Source organism: Macaca thibetana, chromosome 13 (genome assembly GCF_024542745.1).
Source record: "Macaca thibetana thibetana isolate TM-01 chromosome 13, ASM2454274v1, whole genome shotgun sequence".
NCBI classification, from domain to species: Eukaryota; Metazoa; Chordata; class Mammalia; order Primates; family Cercopithecidae; genus Macaca; species Macaca thibetana.
The window spans coordinates 75,840,562-75,865,648 of record NC_065590.1 but is presented as its reverse complement, the minus strand read 5'-3'; the positions used below and the strand labels follow the sequence as shown (position 1 = coordinate 75,865,648).

The 25,087-nt window shown below is 41.2% G+C and overlaps 1 protein-coding gene across 2 annotated transcripts in view; it reads right to left on the bottom strand.

Annotated features, from left to right (window-relative positions):
- The window catches only part of XDH (xanthine dehydrogenase), a 76,425-nt gene that overhangs the window by 4,381 nt on the left and 46,957 nt on the right, over window positions 1–25,087 (bottom strand). For both annotated transcript variants that reach the window (XM_050753275.1, XM_050753274.1), the window contains exons 23-33: window positions 24,747–24,834; window positions 23,446–23,532; window positions 9,118–9,309; window positions 8,821–8,966; window positions 7,980–8,061; window positions 7,368–7,463; window positions 6,627–6,755; window positions 5,875–5,949; window positions 4,906–4,958; window positions 2,386–2,500; window positions 1,540–1,605 (exon numbers count right to left, since the gene is read on the bottom strand). In XM_050753275.1, coding sequence (XP_050609232.1) covers window positions 1,540–1,605; window positions 2,386–2,500; window positions 4,906–4,958; window positions 5,875–5,949; window positions 6,627–6,755; window positions 7,368–7,463; window positions 7,980–8,061; window positions 8,821–8,966; window positions 9,118–9,309; window positions 23,446–23,532; window positions 24,747–24,834 — 1,129 coding nt within the window. The remainder of the gene's footprint in view (window positions 1–1,539; window positions 1,606–2,385; window positions 2,501–4,905; window positions 4,959–5,874; window positions 5,950–6,626; window positions 6,756–7,367; window positions 7,464–7,979; window positions 8,062–8,820; window positions 8,967–9,117; window positions 9,310–23,445; window positions 23,533–24,746; window positions 24,835–25,087) is intronic.

Here is a 25,087-nt window from a genome sequence, read left to right as displayed (position 1 = left end):
AGCTAAAACAACCCTCTATTGCTTACCTGGCTCCTGCCCCAGCCCTGGGATAACCTATCTGGACTTCTGCCAGGCTTTGGCTCAGACAGAGCAAAGACATTAACACGGAAGGTCAGTGATTCTAGGAAGGTCATGCCGGTGGGCGTGTTTCCCATTAACACCTGCCGCAGTGCAGATGGAGATGTTCCTTCCATGTTGCTGCTGGGGAAATGGTGAGCCAAAGCTGAGAAGCAAGCTCACAGGAGGATTTATTCGAAGTAGATTCTCTGAGACTTACCTCCAGCCTTTGTGAATGCCCACCCTACCATTTTCTCTGGGAGAAAGTGCCCTCACTGCAGTTCAGCTTACAGGTCTCTCCTAGGGTAACTGCCATGCTAGACAGGCCCACACATCTGCTCTCTCAGCCCCCTGCTCAGAAGCGTGACATGGGGCACTACCGTACCTCAATGAGCATTCAGAAAAGAAACCGGCTGGCAATCACCTTTGGGTCTACAGTGCCTGGCTTGGTGCCTGGCCACAGTAGGGGACCATAAATGGTTGTTCAATGAATTAATGAACAGATTGACTAATGGCCAGATTTTCATATACTCAGTAGTTGTCCATTTTTGAGAAGTACAATTTGTATTTTCTACCAGATGCTCAGTCTTGAATTCTTGATTCCTCTTCTGTTTTCTCCTATTTCACCTATTCTTTATTTTATTTTATTTTTTTGAGACTGAGTTCTGCTCTATCGCCCAGGCTGGAGTGCAGTGGTGTGATATTGGCTCACTGCAACCTCCGCCTCCCAGGTTCAAGGGATTCTCCTATCTCAGCCTCCTGAGTAGCTCGGATTATAGGTGCCACCACACCCAGCTAATTTTTGTATTTTTAAGTAGAGATGGAGTTTTGCCATGTTGTCCAAGCTGGTCTCGAACTCCTGACCTCAGGTGACCTGCCTGCCTTGGCCTCCCAAAGTGCTGGGATTACAGGTGTGAGCCACAGGTTCCGGCCCTATATCACCTATTCTTCTCAGTAATCCCATATTCTCCTAAAGCGATTTTCTCTGGGACCTCCCTTTACTACTTCTGCTTAAGCCTTTGTGTTTTGCTCCCAGGGGCCTTCCACCACTCCATGTTTGGCAGCATCTGCTTCCTGGGGTACAAAAGCTGTTCTGGGTGGAGGACGAATGAGAAGACAGAAAACTCCTCTGACCTCAGACCCGCTGTCTGGGCATTGATCCCAAACTCAATCTCCATTCTACACTGTGCTTGCACTCAAATTGGGTGTGTGTGCATGTCCACATGTGCACGCCATGTTCCCCATTCCTCATCTTGTTCTTTGAGTTGTGAGTAAGTTAATCTATATTAATTTGCTTTCTGTCTTGAGAGTTGGTTGGGCTATCACCAATCTAAATTCTACTTTGTGGAGAACTCCCTAGGTTCCATGTTTCAGCCTGTTTGAAGACAACCTTGGACAACATGCTGTGACTGGTGGCCCCAGGAGGGGAGTGGAGCACATCGGTGGCCAAGTCTGTCACCATCCTGGTCTCCCAAGCCTCACCTGTCCAATATCAATGGCAGGGTTTAGACTGGAGCCAACATCCATGACAATATCTGTGCGGAGGTTCTAGAGGAGACAGCAAAATTACAAGCAGTTAGAGAAGAAAAAGATGTTTGGAATATGATAGATGACTCATGGTGACCCTCAGACTACAAATGCCAACCAAAGGGTATGTTCCCAAGCAGAAAGCCCTGGGTGTACTCAGGCAGAAGTGTTAATATTCCCACCAAATCTCTGCTGCCACCATCACTGCTGGAGTCTGAGTTTGTAGGAGTAGGGGATGGAGAGCAGCAATGATCTCTCAGTAACTGGAAATAACACACATTCATACGTGAGTAGTCAGATAGGGTCCCAGCCTGGGGCTTTGAATCTGAGTCTGGGTAGATCATGTACAAAAGAGTCAATATACTACGTTCCATGGGCTGAATCCAACTCGCCCCTGTTTTTGTGGGGTCTGTTGTAATAATAATTACATTATTAAATAGCTGGAAAAAATAAAAAGAAGAATACTTTGTGACAAGTAAAAATTGTATGAGATTCAATTCAAATTCAAATTTCAGTGTCTATAAATCATATTTTATTGGAACAGAGTCACACTTACCGGTTTACAAGCTGTCTGTGACTGCTATCACACTTCAATGGTAGAGTTCAGTAGCTCAGGCAGAGACTGCATGGCCCACAAAGCCTAAAATACTTATTCTGTGGCTCTTCATAGGATGTTTGCCTATCCTTAATGTAAGGCATTATTTTTCCAACCAGAAAGTTTGTCTCTATCAACTTTTGGTATTACCACTCAGTTGTTTCTCTTTCTTTCCCACTAAGTACTAAAGTTTTGCAACTTCTTACCTTATGATCTCCTGTTAAGCAGTCAATTTCTACTTCAGAGCAAGCCACCCCATAGCTGAAGTAGTGGAAAGGGTTCCCCGAGTTAGTCTCAAAGCTGTAGCCCAGATTGGGTGTTCTGGGAAAGGAAAGAGAAGATACTGCGCGTGTATTAACATGAACACACCCCCTTCCCTATGCACGCACAGCTTGACGCACAACATCTTTCAACCCCACACGTTTTTGCATTCAGCTGTTCTCCAAAAAAGTCTATGTGTTTTGAACAGTTTGAACCTGTTAATGAAACCCAGGTATTCCAGAACATTTTGTCTCTGGGCTCTCCTCTAGTTTGCCAGTAACCCTTCTGTACTCTTTCTGTACAGCCTAGCAGTGTTTGGTACCATGCTGGCTTCTACACAGTAGAAACAGAGGTAACAGATCCGTCTGGGCTCACGAAAGATGTGAAAGTCACACTCCAAAGGATGCACTGAATTAAAATCCAAGGTCTTCAGGACAGAAAGTTCTGCCCGTGGTGGCTCTTAGACTGTTCACACAAGTTCACCTGCTTACCTTCTCAAGATGAAAGTTAGTAAGATCAGTATCTCATGCTAACCTGGGTGCATCTTTAAGCAGCCACTCCCCACCTGCTGGTCCCTTTGAAAGTTCAACAAATGATTTGAGGGAAATGACACTAATAGAAACAAATGCTTCCTTATACATTTTTAAAATTTTCAATCTGGAGTACCTTATACAATTCCACTTTTGCCTGAGTCATATAAATGTATGTGTATATCTATGCGTTTGCGCATGTGTATTCACACACCTAGAGTTTACAGTACACTGACTCTGTTATTCTATACACTACACAGGGATAACATGAGCTGATATGACCACATCTGCACAAAAACAAAACCAATATGGGGCTGAGGGAAAAGGCTTCTCCCAGAAAAAAACACCACCAACTCCCAGAAAAAAACACCACCAATTCGTTTGACCTCTGTTTTTCCAACTTTCACCATGCTCATCTGGTTTCACCTTTATAAAACCTTAGTTTCATGAACTCCAGAAAAGTAATAGGAATTTATGAGAAAATGAGTTTATGTATGTGTAGGTCAGATATTAATTACCTAGAAAGTATTGGCAAAACATTTATTCACCACACATATATATACATGTTTATACATATATATGCCTTATACATATATATGTATAATACTTTTATATGCTTTATACATATATATTCAATGTAATATCTATACACATATATATGAACCATATATAGTTCATATATATGGCATAGAAATGTTTTTTGTGTATATATGTTTATACATACATATGTCTCATACATATATGTATAATACATATATATGCCTCATACGTATATGTATAATACATATATATTCAGTGTAATATCTATACACATATATTAGCCATATATATGTTCATATACATGGCATAGAAATGTTTTGTGTGTGAATATATGTTTATACATATATATGCCTTATGCATACATGTATATAGGCATATACATATATGTATAAGGCATATATATTCAGTGTAATATCTATACACATGTATTAGCCATATATATGTTCATATATAGGGCATATAAATGTTTTTTGTGTATATATGTTTATACATATCTGTGCCTTATATGTGTATAAACATATATATGCCTAACATATATATGCTCTCATATATACTCATATACACATGAAAATGTTTCATATAAAGAAATGTTTACACATATATATATTTATGCATCTATATAGTCATACATTCAGACAAGATATTTTAAAGAAACATTGAATTATTTTCCAAATATATTGAAAGAAAATATTCCAAATATCTGTGAAAGAAAAGGTCCTAGTTAAAATTCCCAGAGATGGCTAAAACATGATGACTGACAGTACATATGATCATATCTTTTTACAGCTGCTAAGTCAGTTGGGCAGGGTCTCTAGCTATTCATGCTGCTACTAAATTTAAAGTTGCAGAAGACATACGGTCTCTTGAAAATCTCCCTGTATTAATAAGGTTCCACTGTACTCTGCATTTTGTAACAAGACCATGTGCTAAATCCTCCTCTCATTCTATAAAAAAATCCCACACACAGTACAAAGAAGCACGCGTAGCTAACAGCAATACCTAACTCATAACACTACACACCCTGGTTTCTGCAGAACACTGAGGGAGGAATGGTTAGGTGACTGGCCCTAAAATGTCATCCGTAAGGAAACAGGGGAACAGGTTCAGCAGGACCACTGACTTCCTCAGGCAAAATGGTGCAGCCTGAGATCAGAACTACAAGTCAGGTCTTCTGACACACAGCTGGTACTTTTACCCCTTGGCACACAGCGTGGCTATTCCACATATTTTAGAGCATCTTTAGACTGAAATTAGTGGAAGTCTATTGAAGAGATAAGAGTTTCAGTGGAGCTGCTCTCTCCTGACCACAGCCTGGCAGGATTTGGTGCTGGAGAGGACCAGTGAGGTTAAGATGACATCGCACTATGAGCTGGGCAAGGACAGCACCATACTTACCTATAAAACCCAGTGGCAGACAAGCTCACTGTGTCCGTGTAGGCAGCTGTGACCTGAGGAGAGGAGATGGCCATCAGGCAGGAGAAGTGGGGTTTTCAGAAACCCTGACCTGCCACTAAGCTTTCACCCAACTACCAAAGTCAAGCTACATTCATGTGCTTGGTACACGTGGTATGGAGAGGTCAAAGAAGGCATAGTAAGATGAGTGAGTCTGAGAAAAATGGCATGTTTTCTTTAAATCTATTGAGGAAGATTTGTACTGAGCTGGTTTACGTGGGGTCACATTTGATGTGCTAGTCTTCTGCCCAGTTCTACCACTCCAATACTGGGGAAGGATGCAGAGCTGCCATTGATATTTCCCCCTACTGGAGGAGCCACAGCCTCCCACCTGCGAGAGACTCCCTTGCAGCTTCCCTCTGAGATTTCTGACATTCAGGCCACTGATCTAGAAGTCAGAGAATTGGGCTTATTCTTATCTTAAGTACTTGTTCTGTCATTCCCCAAATCACAGGAATGATAGAAGTCCTTGGGTGATGTTTTCTCCCCACGCTCTCACAGAGGGAATCTCAGTAGATCCAAACTCAAGAGATGGAGATTTGAGGAAAACCAGGCTCATTTGGGACAAAGATGGTGTGGGAGCAGACCCGGTGAGTCAGTACAATCTGATGAGGCACGTTCAGCAGGCAACCATCCTCTCAGGCTCAGGCAGCAAAAACCCTGATTCCCACAAGGCTGTCAAGATCAAAACCTTCCCTCAAATGACCTCCCTCAGTGATGAAAGCTACAGAGAAAGCGACCCAGCCAGGATGAGCATTTATTCGTCCTGTAAAATCACACAAACCACCTCAACTTCTCTCTGCTGTTCTGACTAGAATATTGTCTCCTATTGCTTGTTCGGGGTCGGAACGGAGGCCCTGCTGTCGATTTCTCTCTCCTCTGCAAAAGTGACTTGGATCCACTCAGACTCACCCAGTCTTCCCAGGAGCCACTGGGATTCTTCTTCTTGTAGGGTTCCAGCCTTTTCAAGATGGTCTGACAAGCCGCCTAAAGTAAACACCCCCCGCACCGCAGACACATCACTCCTCTGCATTCAATAGCCCAGGCAAAACCCGAGGGCCCCAGCAAGGCCATCTCCAAGCAATGCTGTGCCCAGGGTGCCACTCAAACAGCCTGGCCACCCACTCCAGAATGACCGAGGCCCAGGGTAGAATCCACAGGACCTGGCCAATAGGGCCACCACTAGTCCCTGCTTGGAGAGCACCTCCTGACCCAATTCTTAGACTGACAGAGGGTGCAATGTTTGAGGGATCCCAAGGGAGGTGCCTTCTTCCCTCAAACTCCTTGTTTGATTACATCCCCCATATGGGAGAGGAGCAAGTGTGGCCAACCTGACTCTATAATCGAACTTCAGCTTCAGCCCATTGTCCTATTGCCAGCTCCAGCACCAGGGAGTATTTCCAGAAGCCTCTGCTTTCCCTCAGCATCCTCACTTCCCCATCCTGCACTCATCCTTCCCAGCTTTGAGGGCAGTGATTATGATTCTTGGGCCTCTCTTTTAGCTTGAGGTTTGGAGAAATAGCATCCTCCTGGATAAGGGAGCCAGAGGCCTGGCCAGAGCCAAAGGCCTGCAAGGAACCCTTCTAGCTCCCACCCAGGGAGACTCTCCAGGCCCACAGCTCTGGGCTGGCCCTCTGCTCTGCGGGATCCCACGGGCTCCTTACATAGACGGCTTGTCCATTGAGGTCAGCGCTGACAGAGGCAGCCGTGGGAGAAGTGTTGGGCACAGTGTTAGTGCTTGTCTCACTGATATAAATCTTAGAGGTGGGGATTTTCAGAGCTCTGCTGGCCACCTGCGAAAAGAGAAGACATTGCCCTCTAGGGAAGGGGTTATCATGGGGCTTGGCTGCCTTCTCTCCAAGACAGGATTCACATTCACTGTTACAGGCAAGAAAACAATTTTGTAAGCTCTAATCTCATTGTCTGGGATGTCCTCACATCTGGCTGAATTTGAAGGAGCACTTGTTGGAGCGGTTTGGTTGGGTAAAAGCATTCATAAACTGACAGTGCCTTTTTACACTAACACTCACTTTTCACAAGATCCAATCTGGCCAGTCTCCATGCGCCAAGCAGATGTGCTGACTCGAATCCAGCTCATTGTCCTCACCCCACTCCGAGGAGTCTTTTGGAATGTGGGAAACCTTTACACACACAGTGTGCCCACCTCACACACTGAGAATGTTGGTAATAGCAATGTCCTCAGAGGTCACCTGGCCAACTCCTTTGCACAGTTGAGGAAACTGAGTTCAAGTGCAGGAAAAGACTTGCCCGAGGCAACACGGACATAAGCAACAGGGCTGGGGACAGACCCTGGGCCTGCTTCTGCTCTGGTAGGTCCTACTGCTCAATTTCTTATACCACTTCCCCTAACAACAGACATCACGGTGCTAGAGAGGGCTGCTCACCTGGACCATTTTGGTATGAAGGCCTTGGCCCATCTCGGTCCCTCCATGGGTCAGCAGCACAGAGCCATCTGTGTACACATGAAGCAGGGCTCCTGCCTAGGGAAAGAGAAGGATGCCAGACACAAACCTCAGTAAATTCCAATTCAATAAAGTTTGGGACCAAAGGTATGGAGCCCAGGAACAAGAGAACCAGCAGCATTTTGGATGTAAATCTCAGACAAAAATTATGGCAGTATGAATCTCATGATTTAATTATATAGCACATCAGTAGTTGCAGCAGGTTTTCATATGTTTCTCTCTGTTTCTCTTGTTCAAATATCTGTCCTCACCCTGTAAGTGAAGAAACAGAACGAGAAAAATAGAGTAGCTCTCACCAGTCCGATAGTAAGGAAAGGTAAGAACTAGAGGTTGATCCCAGATCTCTGAGTCTCACTGCCCATGACCTACTGGACAAATAGGACTGTGCAAGTTCAACTTTCATTTAAATAGCAAAGAGTTCCTTCAGTAAGCCCTGTCACCAGTGACAACGAAATTTCCCTTGCAATGCTGTAAACAAGGGGGAAATGGGGTCCCAGTCCAGCGGAGATAGACACAATTCAATAAAGCAATTACCTGATTCAGAAAAGGAAGTGTGAAGCTTATTCCAAACTTGGTGGGAATTATGTACAATCCTCTCTTTTTCCAACAATTCTCCCTAGAGAAAAGGAACATTCTTATAGAAACTTCTCTACCATGTTGAGGTCATGAACATCTTTGGATCAAACCAAAACAGGACATCCTTGGGGTTGCCCGTATAGTCTTGTAATAATGGAACTATGCCCCAATAATGTAGACAAAGATGAGAACGGTCAGCTGGTGCACAGCCCACTCCAGGCGGTCTTGACTTTAGTGTCAACACTCTTCTTCCCTGAGTGCAACTCGTGCTGGGTCAGAGTGGCTTGGTGGTCTTGGGCTGTTATCTCCAGGAGGCACTGTGCTTTGCCAACAATAATAAAGCCTTCTCTGTGCTTTATATTTAATTGTCTGAATAACTCTGTGAGGAGGACAGAGCCAGTCCAATTATGTCCACTTTTCAGATGATGAAACTGAGGCCCAGGGAGATGGAGTGACTCCAAAATTCATATTTATAGATTGGTGTCAGAGGCAGGTGTATAACTGTTATGTGTTGGTCCTGGGCCAGTGTTCTTTACAATATGGTGTGCCCAGAAGGTTTACAAATGCTTAAAGATGAACCACAACTGATAGACTATGACACTGATTGCAGGCTGTGAGCCCACCTGCCCCAGGCTGAAGATCATTATAAGATCTTAAAGAGACGGCTGTGAATGAGTTGGCAAACTCAGCAGTCTCATAAGTTATCCATTAAATTATTAGCTTCCTATTTTGGGGTCAGGAGAAAGGCTGTAGGATATAAAACCCAGGAAAGCACTGGACCCCTACTCCCAGTGCTTACTTGTTGAACTTGTCAACCTCACTCTTCCGAGCATGATACTGAGAGCTTGCTAGGCATTCTTCCCAGCACCTGGGCAAGGTGAAACCCTCAAGCTTCTGGTTGAAGTGTGTCAGGTCCCCTTCTTTGTACAGGTTTTTCGTCCGCACCTTCCCAAGGAGAGAGACACAGAGGCCTTGTTGGTGGCAAGAAACGGTGGGGGTGGGGGCAGTCCCCATGGGAGATGCCCAAGATACAAAGCCACTCTCCCCCTAAGTAGTCCAAACCACTCTGACTTGTGCTACCAAATGCTCCGCTTACCTCCTCTGCAGGCATCCCACAGGTCACCGCAACTTCACTCATCCAATACTCGGCAATGAGCATCCCCTGGGGACCCCCAAAGCCCCGGAAGGCCGTGTTGGAGGGAAGGTTGGTTTTGCACAGCCGCCCAGTGCCCCGGATGTTGGGAATTTTATAGCAGTTGTCCATGTGGAATAGAGCTCGTTCCATAATCTGAAGCAGAGGAAACAAAAATGGGAGAGAACAGTGTGCTGATTTCATTGGCTCCTCAAAGTAGAAACTTTGAGGGCCTTATCCATGGCCTGCCTTTCCCCTCTGCACCACAGCTGCTCTTCTTCAGCCCAAGTTATTTCTCCCCCAGGATATTGCAGCAGCATATTTTTTTTTTTTTTTTTTTTAGATGGAGTCTCGCTTTGTCACCAGGCTGGAGTACAGTGGCGTGATCTTGGCTCACTGCAAGCTCCTACTCCCTGGTTCAAGCGATTCTCCTGCCTCAGCCTCCTGAGTAGCTGGGATTACAGGCATGCACCACCACACCCAGCTAATTTTTGTAGTTTTAGTTGAGACAGGGTTTCACCATGTTGGTCAGGATGGTCTCGATCTCCTGACCTCGTGATCCACCACCTTGGCCTCCCAAAGTGCTGGGATTGCAGGGATGAGCCCAGCCTGCGGCAGCATCTTTACTGCACCTTATCCACCTACTAGTCCCCTCATTCAGCTCCTCTGTGGAGAAGCCTTTCCTAGAGTCTCTAGTTGGAACTAATCACTTGCCTCTTTTTGAAAACAGTTAACTTTTAAAAATTCATTGTAAATTAGTTAATAAAAACGAATGAAACCACCATGAAAGTTGTACTGCCAATAGTTCGAAGTGTCGCATACTTCTATAAGTCATGGTATGAAAAACAGTAGCCTTTTCCACTTTCCTTCCTTCCAGTCTCCAGAAGCAACTACTTGCAATTCTCATAGCTTATCATTTATCAGCTATTTAGATAAACTTACACATCTCTAGATAATGTGGCTACATTGCTACGTCTTGACTTTTTCAGCTTTAGACTTTTACGTTGTCTTTCTTTTATGGAAAAGGAGAATTTAGTTTTGGCTTAGCCCCCTCCCTCCAGCCCTCACCCCTACCAGCTTCCTATTTCCCAGTATAGTTGTATTTTGATCAGATCAATAGTCAACTTAATATTATAACTCTGTAAACATTACTTACTGCTGAACCATGTAGTTACATTACAATTTCTTCTCCCTTGATAATATTTTTTTCACCCTGGAGTTAAGAATTGTCTTTATTTTTTCATCTGCTTCATTTTGTATGTACTTATTACTAAGCCAACTTAAGTTTTCCCCAAATTCTAAAAATCTGCTCCTAATGCGTTTTCTCTTTTCCCTCCTGAGCCCTGGTTCCAACATGCTCAAGCACATTAGATTTTCTATCCTAGAGCCATCTGGCCTACTCCAATTTAAATTGGCTGCCCACTAGATCTGCTATTCAGCTGTTACCTAAGGATTTAAATCTGAAATCCCCCAGTGAGATCCAAAGGGGTAAAGGGATTCATCCCAGGGATTCCCTTCATCTCTCTCCATATTGAATCTCCTGTTCCTGGATTCCATGCCTTTCCCTTTTTAAATTTTACTCCCTCATTTTGTTGGAGTACATCCTTTAATATCTTCATAAGAAAGGATACACAAAGAGGAACATCTTTGACACCTTGCATATCTGAAATGTCTTTATTCTACTTTCACCTTTAATTAATGATTCCGCTGTATATAGAATCCTAATTTGGAAGTAGGCTTTCCAGTTTTTCTCAGCAATTTGAAGGCATTTTACCAGTACATTCTAGCTTCCTGCTATTGAGAAGTCCAATCAATGGCTTTCTAACTCTTGGAAAGGGTTCTGTTTTTTTTTTTCCTGAAAATTGTGAAATCTTCTCTTTGTCCTCAGGTTTCTAAATTTCATAATGTTATAACTTGGCATAGGTCTATTTTCTTTCATTGTGCTGGTTATTGAATGTGCTGTTTTAATCCCAAAATGTATGCCCATCAGTTTTGGAAAATTTTTTGAATTATTGATAGCTCCCCCCCCCTCTATTTTTTCCATTCTTTCTTTCTGAAATGATTATGATTTGAACCTCTTGAACTAATCCTCAATTTTTTTTGTATTTTCTCTATTTTTTCACATTATTTCCCATTTTTGGGAAATTTATCAAGTTCCTTTCAACACTTCTGCTTTCATAGTGTCAATTCATGAGAGCTCTTTTTCATTCTTTGACTGCTACATTTTAGTAACATTCTGTTCCTTCTTTAAATTGTAATATCTCATCTCTCTGGAAAGATCAATGGCAGTTTTCATGTTTTTGTTGTTTGTTTTATTTTGGTTTTAGTTTATTTCCCTATGTGTACTCTCTCTCTCCCACAAGTTGCTTTACGTGTCTTTGATAATTTCAGTCTTACTCATCCTAGATGATTTTTCTATGCCTCAATTAATTCTACTTTTGCTTTCCCTAGTACTTTATCAACTTGCATTTCTGTTTCTTTTACCATCTATTTCCCCAGCCATATTGTGAATTTCTTGAAGGCAGAAACAATATCATATCCTTCTTCATGTGGCCACCCTAGGCACTTAATAAATATTTGCTGGATTGAATTAAAAATCTTGTAAGATGTCTAGGGACAAAGACTGTTTTTCAATGTGATTTTTTCCCATGCCAAAAAGCATGTCTTCTACGTGGTGAGAACACGAAATAAGAACACTTCTTTTTTTTGAACAATTTTAACCCTAGATCTGAAGTGTGAAGTTTTCTAACTGAGCCCATTAGGCAGCCCCTAGCAGAGAGGAGTGGGATCCAAAGGGGTAAAGGGGAACGTTGGCTTTTCCTGAAAACGTCAACTTTTTTTTTTTTTTTTTAGAGATAGACTTTTGCCATGTTGGCCAGGCTGGTCTTGAGCTCCTGACCTCAAGTGATCTGTCTACCTCGGCTTCCCAAAGTACTGGGATTATAGGCATAAGTCACTGCGCCCAGCCACCTCTTTTTTTTTTTTTAAACAAGAATCTATACATATGTAACTACTATGGTTACAAAATTTAAGATTTAAAAAACTGTAAAAAGTGGTACCACCAAAATAAATTTGTTAATTCTCACAATTGACTTTATTTCATCCAAACCCTCTAGTTATTTTTCTAAACAACTCAATACTCCAAGTTCATCTGCTAAAGCTGTGACCACAATAATGAGGAGTGTGTAGCTCCCACTTCTGGTCTTACCCTGGTCATTTATAATGTGACTGGAGGAGCATCAACTGAGACTAAATATGAAAGCACACGATAATTACTGATGACATCACTCAGGATTCTATCTTGCGAGAAACTCAGCATTGATGTATAATACGGAGACTTCCACTTCCATACTCCCACTAAGTACCACTAAAAACTCTGGAATTCTATACATTTATTTAAAATCAACCACAACAGCAATGTAAGAATACTCTGAAAAGTGGAGGAAAAAAAAGGCAGTCCCAGGAGGGACTTTGCAATCCAAGGAATGACATGATGGTGAGTTCCAGGGGTTTCCTTTTTGCCTCATCTATATATCCCAGACTTGGGGCAGGAGCTGGCAATCCAGAAATGCCAATGATGACAGAGACCAAAAAGCTCACTCTATATCCCAAATCCTTTTATCTCTAGTCAAAAGACCAGGAAAAGGGCAATCTAGCAAAACTAAACACTTTTAGACAATAAGTACTCCAGTCAAACATCACACACACAAAACTGTAGTCTCATTCCTACTCACACCGGCAAAAGCTCAGTGGGAGCCTAAACTTTCACATTCATGAGGCTGTTATGAGATACCCCAACACTCCCACTGGGATGGTGCCAGAGGAGACCAGGAAGGGAGTTGAGACTTTCGTTGCTGATGGCCAGTCATAAAGCTGTACCTATACCTTATGATTGAGTCACTGGAGAACACATCGACTTCCCCACCCACCTAACAAAGACACACCACTCTTCCCTTCCATTCTGGTGGTGTCAGAAAAACTCTAGTGAAGAGTCAAGACTTTTAGCACAAGCCAGTGGTAAAGAGACCACCCACACCACGATGTCCATGGACAGCACTTGGAATGTAGATCTCCCACCTCTGCCCAGAAGTAAGGAGTTGTTCCGACCCTGAGTATCAACAAAGGCCAAGTGGAAGATCAAGATTTCTACCCCCACCTAGCAGTGATGAGGTGGCATCCACCACTGCTAAAGCAAAGTCAGAAAGAGCCAATTAAAATAGAAGGCTTAAATAAGATCCAAGCTCTCAGAACATCATTATCACCATCATCATCACCGCCATCATCTGTACATTAGTGGTGGGTTTCTCCAAGTTTTAGTGAAAAACCACTTGTCATACCAAGTGTCAGGAAGATCTCAAACTTCCTGAATAATAAAAGATAACCAAGAGATGCCATCACTGAGGTGACAAAGATGTTAAAATTATCTGACTATAGTTTTAATGCAGCCATGGGAAAAAAAAAATGCCTCCAAGATCAATTGTGAACACACTTGACACAAATAAAAGGCTTCCAGAAATAAACAGATAGTTTCAGCAAAGATATAGAAGATACAAAGAAGAACCTAATGGGCCTTTTAGAATTGAAAATGCAACGACCAAAACAAATAGCTTATTGGGTGGATTCAACAGCAGAAGAGAGGGGGCATAGAAGAGAATCAGTGAACTGAAGAATAGAATAAGATATATTATCCAGTCTGAACTATATTGGGAATACGGAATGAAAAAAAAAAAAAAAAACAGTTTCAAGGACCTTTGGGACTATAACAAAAGACATAACATTGAAGCCACTGGAGATCTGGAAGAAAAGGAGAAAAAGAGAAGAGCATAAAAGTACTCAAAGCAATAATAACTGAAAAGTTTTCAAGGTTTCAAGATATATAAACCTACAGATTCAAGATGCTTAGTGATCTTGAAACAGGATAAGCCTGAAGAAATCCGTGATAAGTCCTATCATAATTAAACTTCTGAAAACTAAAGACAAAGGAAAAAGTCTTGAAAGCACCCAGAGAAGATGACAACTTACCTACAGGGGGAGCCTAATTAGAATGAGAAAGGATTTCTCATCAGAAGCCACAGAGACCTGAACGAAGTGGCAGTTTCTTAGGTGCTGAAAGAAACGAACTGTTAACTCAAAATTTAATGCCCAGTAAAGTTATCCTTCAGGAACAAGGAAAAAAATCAAGACATTCTCAGATGGAAAACTAAGAAAATGTGTCCCCAGCAGACCCACAATAAAATAATGACTAAAGGAAGTTCTAAACAGAAAGAAAAGGATAAAAGAAGGAAGCCTGGAAAATTAGAAGGAAAAACACTATAAGCAAAATCATGGGTACAAGCAGCAAGCTTTTCTTTTCAGTTTTTAAAATTGTCTGACAGTTGCAACAAAAATTAAAACACTGTCTTGATGTGGTTCTAAATGAAGGTAAAGAAAGTGTTTAAAATAAAAATAATGTAAATGGGAAAGGGCAGAGTCATAAAGGGAGGTAAGTTTTCTACACATCACCAAAACTAGTAAAATGAGACCTTCCGTAGGCTGTGATAAGTTGTATATATATAACATAATACCTTGAGCAATACTAAAAAAGCTATGTAAGAGATACTTTTAATCAAAATGGAATTCTAAAAAAATGTCCAAGTAACCCAACCACAGCAAGGCACACAAAAGAATACAGAGAAATGAAAAGCTGATAGAACAGACAGAAAACAAAAATAAAGTGGCAGACTTATGCCTCAACACATCAGTAATTATATTACCTATAAATAGTGTAAATACAATTAAAAGAGATTAGCAGAATGGATTTAAAAACATGACCCAATTACATACTATCTTCAAGAAAATCACTTCAAATATAATAATGTAGGCAAGTTGAAAGTAAAAGGATGGAAAAAGATATACCATGCAAACATTAATCAAAAGAAAGCAAGAGTGGCTTTATTAATATGAAATAAAGTAGACTTCAGAGCAAATACAATTACCAGAAACAGAGAGAAGGAGATTATATAATGAAAAAAGTGTCAATCCTCCCAAAAGACAGCAATACTAATTGTGTCTGCCCCAAATAACAGAGCTGAAAAATCTATGAAGTAAAGACTGGTAGAACTAAAATGAGAAATAGAAAAAATCCACAATTACAGTTGGAGATTTCAATGCTCCTCTCTCAAAATTGATAGAAAAAAAATAGACAGAAAATCAGGAAGGATATAGAAGAACTCAATACCACCATCAGGATCTAGTGGATATTTACACCTGTGGTAGGAAAAAGAAATGCCTCCCCAAAGATATATTCACTTTCTAATCACAGAACCTGTAAATACTACCTTACATGGCAAAATATGTGATAAAGTTAAGGATCTGGAGAGAAGTAGCTTATCCTGAACTATTGCAGTGGACCCTAAATGCAATCACATGTCTCTGTAAGAGAGAAGTATGTATAGGTAGACAAGAACAGACACACAGGAGAAGGTGACGGGAAGACAAGGACAGAGACTGGAGTGATGCAGCCGCAAGTCAAGGAGTGCCACCAGCCACAAGAAACTAGAAAAGGTCAGGAACGGATCCTTCCCTAGAGCTTCCAGAGGATGTGCGGTCCTGCCAACACCTTGATTTCAGACTTCTGGCCTCCAGAACTGTGAGAAAATAAATGTTCATTATTTTAAGCCACCCAATTTGTGGTGATTTGTTATAACAGCCACAGGAAGCTAATACACAGTCCATCAACAGCAAAATACACATTCTGTTTAGGTGCCCATGGAACTTGTATCAAAACTGACCATGTCCTGGGCCTTGATATGAACCTCAACACACTTGAAAGAATTGAAATCCTGTAGAATGTATTCTTCAACTAAAATGGAATGAAACTAGAAATCAATAGAAAGCCTCAGGATAGAAAGATAACAGGAATATCTATAAACACCTGGAAACCAAACAGCATGCTTCTAAATAATTAGGGATCAAAGAGAAAGTGGCAGGGAAACAAACAAGCAGACCAAAAATACAAGACAAAAATGAAATACACATACCAAAACTTATGGGACCTGTCTAAAGTAGTGCTTAGGGGAAACTTTATAGCACTAAATTGAATACATTAAAAAAGAGGAAAACATTCTCAGATAGTTATTTAAGCTTTCAACTCAATAACCTAGAAAAAGAGAAGCAAAATAAATCCAAAGCAAATACAGTGAAGGAAATAATAAGGATAAGAGCAGAAATCAGTGAAATCAAAAACAGACACAATAGAGAAAATCAATGAAACAAAAACCTGGGTCTTTAAAAAGAGCAATAAAATTGACAAACCTCTGGCAAGACAGAAAAACAAAGTGAAGCCACAAATTACCCATATCAGGATTGAAACAGGGGATGCCACTATAGACCCTGAAGGCATCAAAAGAGAAATAAGAACACACCATGAACTATTTTACAGACATAAATTTTTTAATAACTTAGACAAAATTAAATTGAATTCATGGAGATAAAGAGTAGAACGATGTTTACCAGAGGCTGGGGAAGGTAGGGGGGACGGGGGATAAAGTGGGGATGGTTAATGCATAAAAAAATACAGTTAGACAGAATGAGTAATACCTAGTATACAGTAGCAGAATATGGGGACTATAATATTTAAAAATATACAATAATTTATCGTTTATTTATTTATTTATTTATTTATTTATTTATTTATTTATTTTGAGACGCAGTCTGGCTCTGTGACCCAGGCTGGAGTGCAGTGGCGCCATCTCGGCTCACTGCAAGCTCCGCCTCCTGGGTTCATGCCATTCTCCTGCCTCAGCCTCCCCAGTAGCTGGGACTACAGGTGCCCGCCACCACGACTGGCTAATTTTTTGTATTTTTAGCAGAGACGGGGTTTCACCGTGTTAGCCAGGATGGTCTCGATCTCCTGACCTCGTGATCTGCCCGCCTCGGCCTCCCAAAGTGCTGGGATTACAGGCGTGAGCCACCGCGCCTGACCTATCATATATTTAAAAATAAATAAGAGTAGAATTGAAATGTTCCCTAACACAGAAAAATGATAAATTATTGAGGTAATGGAAACTTACATTACCCTGATTTGTTTATCCTGATACACTGTATGCCTGCATCAAAACATCATATGTACCCTATAAATGTATACAACTACTGTGTACCCATAACAATTAAAAACAAAACATTTTAAAATGAATGTCTCAAAGTACAAAACTACCACTTCAACATGAGATAGATAATTTGAATAGTCCTAGAACTATTAAGGAAATTTAACCAATAGTTTTAAGGCTGTCAGAAAAGAAGTTTCCAGTTCCAAATGATTTCACTGGAAAATTCTACCAAACATTTTAAGAAGAATTAACACCAATTCTGCACAATCTCTTCTAGAATTAGAAGAGGAATTCCAACTCATTTTATGAAGCTAATGCTATCCTGACACCAAACCCTGACCAAGATGGTATAATTTTAAAAGAAAAAACTACAGAGCAATATTTCTCATGGATATGGATCCAAAAATCTTTAACAAATTTTAGCAAATACATTTTGGCAATATATTAATTATACCATGACCAAGCTGGATTTATTCCAAGGACAGTGGCTGGTTCAGTGTTTAAAAAAAGGAATGAATACAATCCACCATATTAATAAGCTAAAGAAGAAAATATCACATGATCATATCAGTCAATGCAGAAAAAGCATTTGACAAAATTCAACACCCATTCATTATAAAGATGCTCAGAAAACACTAATGGAAGGAAACTTCCTTAATCTGATCATAAGTATCTACAACAAACAAACAAACAAACAGAACCCTACCAGTAACATATTTAATGATGAAAGACTGAATGCCTTCCCCTTAAGAGTAAAAACAAGGCAAGGATATATGACCTATAGTTCTGCAAGGTCTGGCTAGCCATCACAGTATGTAAAGAAAAAGAGATTAAAACTTGCAGATTGGAAAGGAAGAAAAAAAACTGTCCCTATTTGCAGATGATAATGATTGCCTACAGAGAAAATCCCAAGGAATCTGCAGAAGAAATTCTAGAACTAATAAATGAGTTCTGCAAGGTCACAGGATATAAGAAACACAAACTGAAATCACAATGAGCTATCACTTCACACCCACTAATTCTAGTGGGTAAAGACAGACATACCAAGTGTTACTGTGGATGTGGAACCCCTAAAGGTTGTTGATTGGAATACAAAATGGTATAGTCACTCTGGAATATAATTTGATCATTTCTTTTTTAAAAAAAAATCAATAAAAATTAGGTAGATCCATTTATTTTTTAAATACGAGAATAATTTTGGAAGGGCTATTTCACAAATTCAGCATTAACCAACTCTCTAGACATGTTTAACAAAACAAAACAAAACAAACACCAAAAAGAAAAAAGGCATTTACTCTTGGCCCTTTTAGTACAGGCGCAGTGTCCTATTGCATCACAAGTGCTAGTGTTGCAGTAACAGATCCAAGGGCATAATATTAAAGATTCTTTTTTCCAACTGCGATTTAGTTGAAAAATAACGTTAATACAAACATGTATGAATGGCTGTCAAGACCACCAGTGAGCTGCAGAATACCTAGAGGCCTACCTACTTAGATGGCTGAAACTAGTAAAGCAGTATTAAAATCAGTGCTTTTACTCTTAGATTAACAATGACAGAGTGAGATTTCTTTGATTCCAATTTTATGAGGTGTGGTGGGGAATTGAGAGGAGATACGGGGGAAGACTGGCAGCGTGTGCTGAGATAGAGGTGGGAATGTGGCTCAAATTAGTCAATATTCAGATTAGGATATTGTTTTAGAAAATTTTAAAAGTGCCCTAAATTGTGGCATATTGAAAAGGATATTAAGGAACAATGATTCATTCGCTCTGAACACAATTTAATGAGTGCCATCAATGGGTTTAAGAAATAAGCAGAGAGGGGGGATGGTGAGGCAAAATGAGGTGGAAGAGAAAATGGTAAGTGAAAAATATGCTTGAACATTGAAGAATGTGAAAAGGCCACCAGAGAAACTCCTTTACTTATCACTCAGAAGTGCTCTTCCCATTGGCTACCTGCTCCTGATCACCCAAACATCAAGTTTAGAGCACAGGAGCAGTAACCCCCTTTATCTGCAATTTCACTTTCCATAGTTTGTTAACCAAGGCAACCTTCGTCCAAACATATTATGTGAAAAATTCCAGAAATAAACAATTCATGTTTTAAATCACAAGTCGGCCAGGCACGGTGGCTCATGCCTATAATCCCAGCACTTTGGGAGGCTGAGGTGGGTGGATCACCCAAGGTCAGGAGTTCCAGACCAGCCTGGCCAACATGGTGAAACCCAGTTTCTATTAAAGATACAAAAATTAGCCGGGCATGTTGGGGCGGGGCGCCTGTAATCCCAGTTACTTGGGAGGCTGAGGCAGGAGAATCGCTTGAACCCAGGAGGCGGAGGTTGCAGTGAGTCGAGATCGCACCACTTCACTCCAGCCTGGGTGACAGAGCAAGACTCCATCTCAAAACAAAAAATAAATAAATAAAATAAATAAAATAAATCACAAGCTGTCCCGAGTGATGAAATCTGATGACCTCCTGCTCTGTCCTGCCTGGGATATGAATCATCCCTTTGTCCTGCTTATCCACACTGTATACTGCCTGCCGCTTTGCACTGAGTAGCTGCCTTGGTTGTTAGATTGAAAAAACATAGTGTATAAAGGGTTCAGTACTATCTGAGGTTTCAGGCATCCACTAGGGTTCTTGGAATGTATCTCCTGCAGATAAAGGGAGACTACTGTATTACATCTCAGCTTCCATAAAACTTTACTAATTTGGATTAAGAACACAAGCCTGATTTAGTAAAAAGCATCCATAAATATTCAGAGGTATAGTTTTGTTTCATCAAGTAAAAAGAGCAACTAATTCCAACTGTTGAAGTAGTAACAAGTAAAGGCTTCACCAGGCTTGCCTCGATGAAGAGTTAAGACATATTTTTAGGTCAATAGCACAAGATTATTGAATAACTTGTATGCTACAAACATGCTGCTTCCACTCATCAAAACAACCCAACCATCTTTACTATTCCAACTTGCTGAGAACCATGTCAGATGTTGCCTTCAAGAATGAAATGTTTCTCAAAACTGTTCTATCAAATGTAGTAGCTATTGGACATAAAACAGGTAATTTATTTCAGACTTTAGCCAGTTTTCATGAAGTATTTATTTCCAGCTTCAGTTTATTCCAACATTAATTTATGATAGGACAGTTACTAAAATTAGCCATTTCTCAGACTATAACTTGGAAATCATAAGAAATGGACAATTTAGGTCACTAGTCAAAATCTTGATTCAAGTGATGATCCAATAGCTTACAAATGTCTTCAATAAACTGAACTTTGAGGCAGAACAAAAAACAGAAAAATCTAAAACCTCTCTATCCCAAGCACCAATAATGGAGGCTAAAGCAATTACACCTACAAATCCTTAATGACAGGTCTCTCCTAATGAAAAAATCCTGCCAGGCGCGGTGGCTCAAGCCTGTAATCCCAGCACTTTGGGAGGCCAAGACGGGCGGATCACGAGGTCAGGAGATCGAGACCATCCTTGCTAACCCGGTGAAACCCCGTCTCTACTAAAAAATACAAAAAAAACTAGCCGGGCGAGGTGGCGGGCGCCTGTAGTCCCAGCTGCTCGGGAGGCTGAGGCAGGAGAATGGCGTGAACCCGGGAGGCGGAGCTTGCAGTGAGCGAGATCCAGCCACTGCACTCCAGCCTGGGCGACAGAGCGAGACCCCGTGTCAAAAAAAAAAAAAAAAAAAAAAAAAAAAAAAAAAAATCCTGAGATTTAAGCACTGTGACTTACAGAAGGCAGGTTGACTTAATGAGGAAATTTACTTTCAATAAAAAGACAATCGGCAATATTTTATTTTGGGAACTTAGCATTTCACAGATCCTCAATATGTTTTGAGGTAGGTCAAATATTAATAGTGTATTTTGCAAACAAAACTCAAGCAGATGTTTTGTTACTTGTCCCAAACCACAGGAGCAGTTCTATCACGGCCAGGAAGAACGTGGTCTCTCAGATCTTTCAGATTAATCTGTCATGTGTGAATTTAATGGTAATCACTTGCAAATATTCATGAAAAAAACAAAAGACTAGATATAGAAATTCTACTTTGGGATATTTTAAACTTCTTAAATTTATCCTATAATGAGTATATACTTGCTCTCATTACAAATACATATATAACTGATCTTTACAATTACAAATGAGCGCAGGACTGACTATGTTGTTTTTCTGCCTTTTGGGGTGAGTAGAGCAGGGAGATAATCAGCAAGCTTTCCTCAGAGCACTAGGCAGCCTTTAACTGAAGGTGCTACGTTCGAGGCACCATTGACTATGATTTGGGATCATAGGAGAGCAGGTATACTAGTGGAACCAGGATTCAGAAAAGATGTCTGGATCCAAAAAGGGGAGGCTCTTTGAAAGTCAAAGATGAAGAGAAAAACAATAACATCTCAAGCTACTGATCCTGAGTTGTACTAGGGCATTACAACTACTTGTGAGAGGAGCTCCTACAAGAGCAGTAAGCTTGTCCCAATAAAGCCTATTAAAGTTATTACTAACTAGACAAGCCACAAGTAAAACTAAATTGGTATTTTATTAAAGTGACATCTATAGAAGCAAATATCTAAACATTTTTAATATGAGCAAGTTTTACTTGTCATGTAAATTCCTCTCATTGTCACAAGCCTAATTCAATTAGCTCATCATAATTCCTAAAATAATTTACTAAAATTCAGCTCATCTTGACATAGGTTCTTAAGCCAGTATTCTGAACTGTTTCATTATAAAGTTCCTTCTATTTAAACAGTTGTAGAATATTAGTAATAATAAAGCCCAGCTCTCCCAGTGCCTGCCAGGGTGCCTCTGCCCATGAAAATGCGATTATTTCTTAAAATGTTAAGCTCACCACAGATTCAGCAATTCTATTCCTAGGAATTTACTCAAGACAAATAAAAATACATGTCTACGTAAAACTAGTATGAGAGTGTTCAGAGCAGTCTTATGCATAAAAGCAGAAAACTGGAAACAACACAAATGTCCATCAAGTGGTGAACGGTAAACAACATATGGTATATCCTTATGATGGAATATTATTCATCAATGAACAGGAGTGAAGTACTGAATCATGCTATAACATAGATGGGCTGGACACGGTGGCTCACGCCTGTAACCCCAGCACTTTGGGAGGCTGAGGTGGGCCGATCACTTGAAGTCAGGAATTCGAGACCAGCCTGGTCAACATGGTGAAACCCTGTCTCTACTAAAAACACAAAAATTAGCCAGGCATAGGGGTGCATGTCTGTAATCCCAGTTACTTGGGAGGTTAAGGCAGGAGAATCGCTTGAACCTGGAGGCAGAGGTTGCAGTGAGCCAAGATTGTGCCATTGCGCTCCAGCCTGGGTGACAGAGCAAGACTGTCTCAAAAGAAAGAATAATAACAAAAACATAGAGGAACCTACAAAACATTATTCCAAGAGAAAGACACCAAACAGAAAAAAACTAAATAGAACATTTAATGGTTCTATTAAATGACTTAACTACAAGACAGAAAGTAGATTAATGATGACCTGGGCCTGTGGAATGGTAATGGGAATGACTACAAATGGATGCAAGAGATCATTCTGGGGTGATGGGAGTTCAAACACTGGATTGTGATAGTGGTCTAACAACTCTTGAAATTTACTAACAACCATTAAGTTACACACTTCAAATGGATTAACTTTATGGTATGTAAATTATACTTCAATGAAACAATTTTTCAAAAAGCAATTAGACATTTAAAATTAAAACATCATGGAAACGTGTAACATAGAAAATGACAGTGTATACCCCTCTCAATACCATTCCAATCATTGTTAATAATTTGATCATCACTGTTAACAGTTTGGTATATGTTCCTTCAGACACTTTTCCATGCATGTTATATATAGTAATATATATTAGTATTAAGTATATATATTACTATTCCATGCATATACACACACACACACAATGCTACCACACTGTACATAAAACATTGTAACTAACTTTGCTAGCTTGGCAAATTATCTTAAACAGGAAGGACGGGTTTTTAACCAGAGAAATAATACGATCATCATTGTGCTATTGAGATTAATCAAGGATGGGAAACCTGAAGGTGAGGACCCATTAGGAGACTACTGCAACAGTAGCAGGCTGGGATTAGGGAGGCTCGTGCCTGTGTGGGAACAGGCTGATCTTGAAGTCAGCTCTGGGTGCAGGGGCGGTTGCAGGTCCTACTCACACTCTGAGAGAGATCCTGGGTGTTCCCCCCGTTGCTGAAGTGATCCACCTCCAGAGCCACAACCTTCCCAGTCTTCATGAAGCCAACCTGATAAAAGGAGAAAGGAGAGTGATTTATCAGAAGTCCCCTTTCCCCCACCTCTCTGTCTCTCTCTGATCCTCCCTCCCACTTATGCCACCTGGAGGAAATAAACAGAACACCACATCATCCCATGAGAAAAGAGTGACCTTCAAAAGTCAGCAGAAGGTAACAAGTGAAGAAGAGAGGAACTGACCTCTCCCCAGCGGCGCACACTTGGCTCCCCACCCCTGGACACCCTTGTCCCCACACCCCTTCTTCCTGCTACTGGCACCTGGCTTCTGGTCTAGGAGGGGAGTAAGGAGGTTGGAAATAGAGAGTTGGTCGTGATAGGGCAGGGAGGGGAGCGCAGGGAAGAGAAACTAGGAAAGATACTGGACTGTCCCCTCACGGATTTTGGTCAGAAGACAAAAAAAGTTGTATTTCACAGGAGCATGCACATCCTTGACCTTATGTACACTGTTAAAATACCCTTTACAGGCTGTCACACACACAGAAACTGGGACCCCGAAGGATCAAGGAACTCTCTTCAGGCCCACAAGAATTTGGGGCTAAGAGAACTATAATCCCTTGCTGGGAGCTAAATTATGAAACAAACTCAGAATAGGTCAAAGGCCATGTTCAAGGCCAGTTCACGGAGAGAGGGCTCCCAGGTTTCTAGAGCTAGGCGGAATCCTGGTAAGGTTCTGCTGATGTGTACAGGGAAAGAGTGCATTGGTCATCCACAGAACTCCAGAAAAGGGACTGTCCCAGAGAGAAGTGTGGACAGTCTCCAACCATGATCTGGGAAAGCAGGTGCTTATCCGAACATCTTGGGGCTATCCAGGCTCCTGGGAAGTTTTATTTCTCACAGTAAATTACTAAGCTGTCATTCCAATATTTACATCAGGCCTGTGATCATGTTAATGTTGGGCTACCAAGCACGATGGGTTGACCCTGAGTCTGCTGGTGAATCATGTTTCTGAGCCTGACCAGACTCAGAACACAGCAAATCCACAGAAGCCACGAGTGCCACCCTTGGGAGATGGGGTGCCAGCCTCCCTCAGCGCCACCTTTCTGTGTTGCTGTTAGCCTACTTGAATTTCTCTTCTTGCTATATCTTATTTGAACTTCTACAGATAGGCAAAAAGTAAGAGTGCAGCTCTAGGAAGCCTGGACATTTGGTCCCAGGTTTCCTCACAAAATGGCACTTCCCATCCCAGCACAGCCCCAACATCTACAACCTTGTATCTGGCCAGGAAGGGATGTCTGCCACCAGTTATCAGCATGTCCTCATCACGGTCCAGCATGCAGCGCACAGGGCGGCCAGTCCTGGCGGGTACCGAAAGGATTAGAAGCCTGTGAGCCTTCAACAGCAGCTCAGCCCTGCGAGTCTCAGAATAAAAACAGCCAGGAAGCCACCTTTTCCACCTGCACGCTGAGCAGACCTGTACTGGGCTGCTTTGCCATCTAGGCACTGTGCTAGACAAGGTGGAGAATATAAGGACGCGAGGTATGTGCTTTCCTTCAGAGAGCTCACAGCCAGATGGGGAGATCAGACGTGGACACCTGTGCCAGACCACAA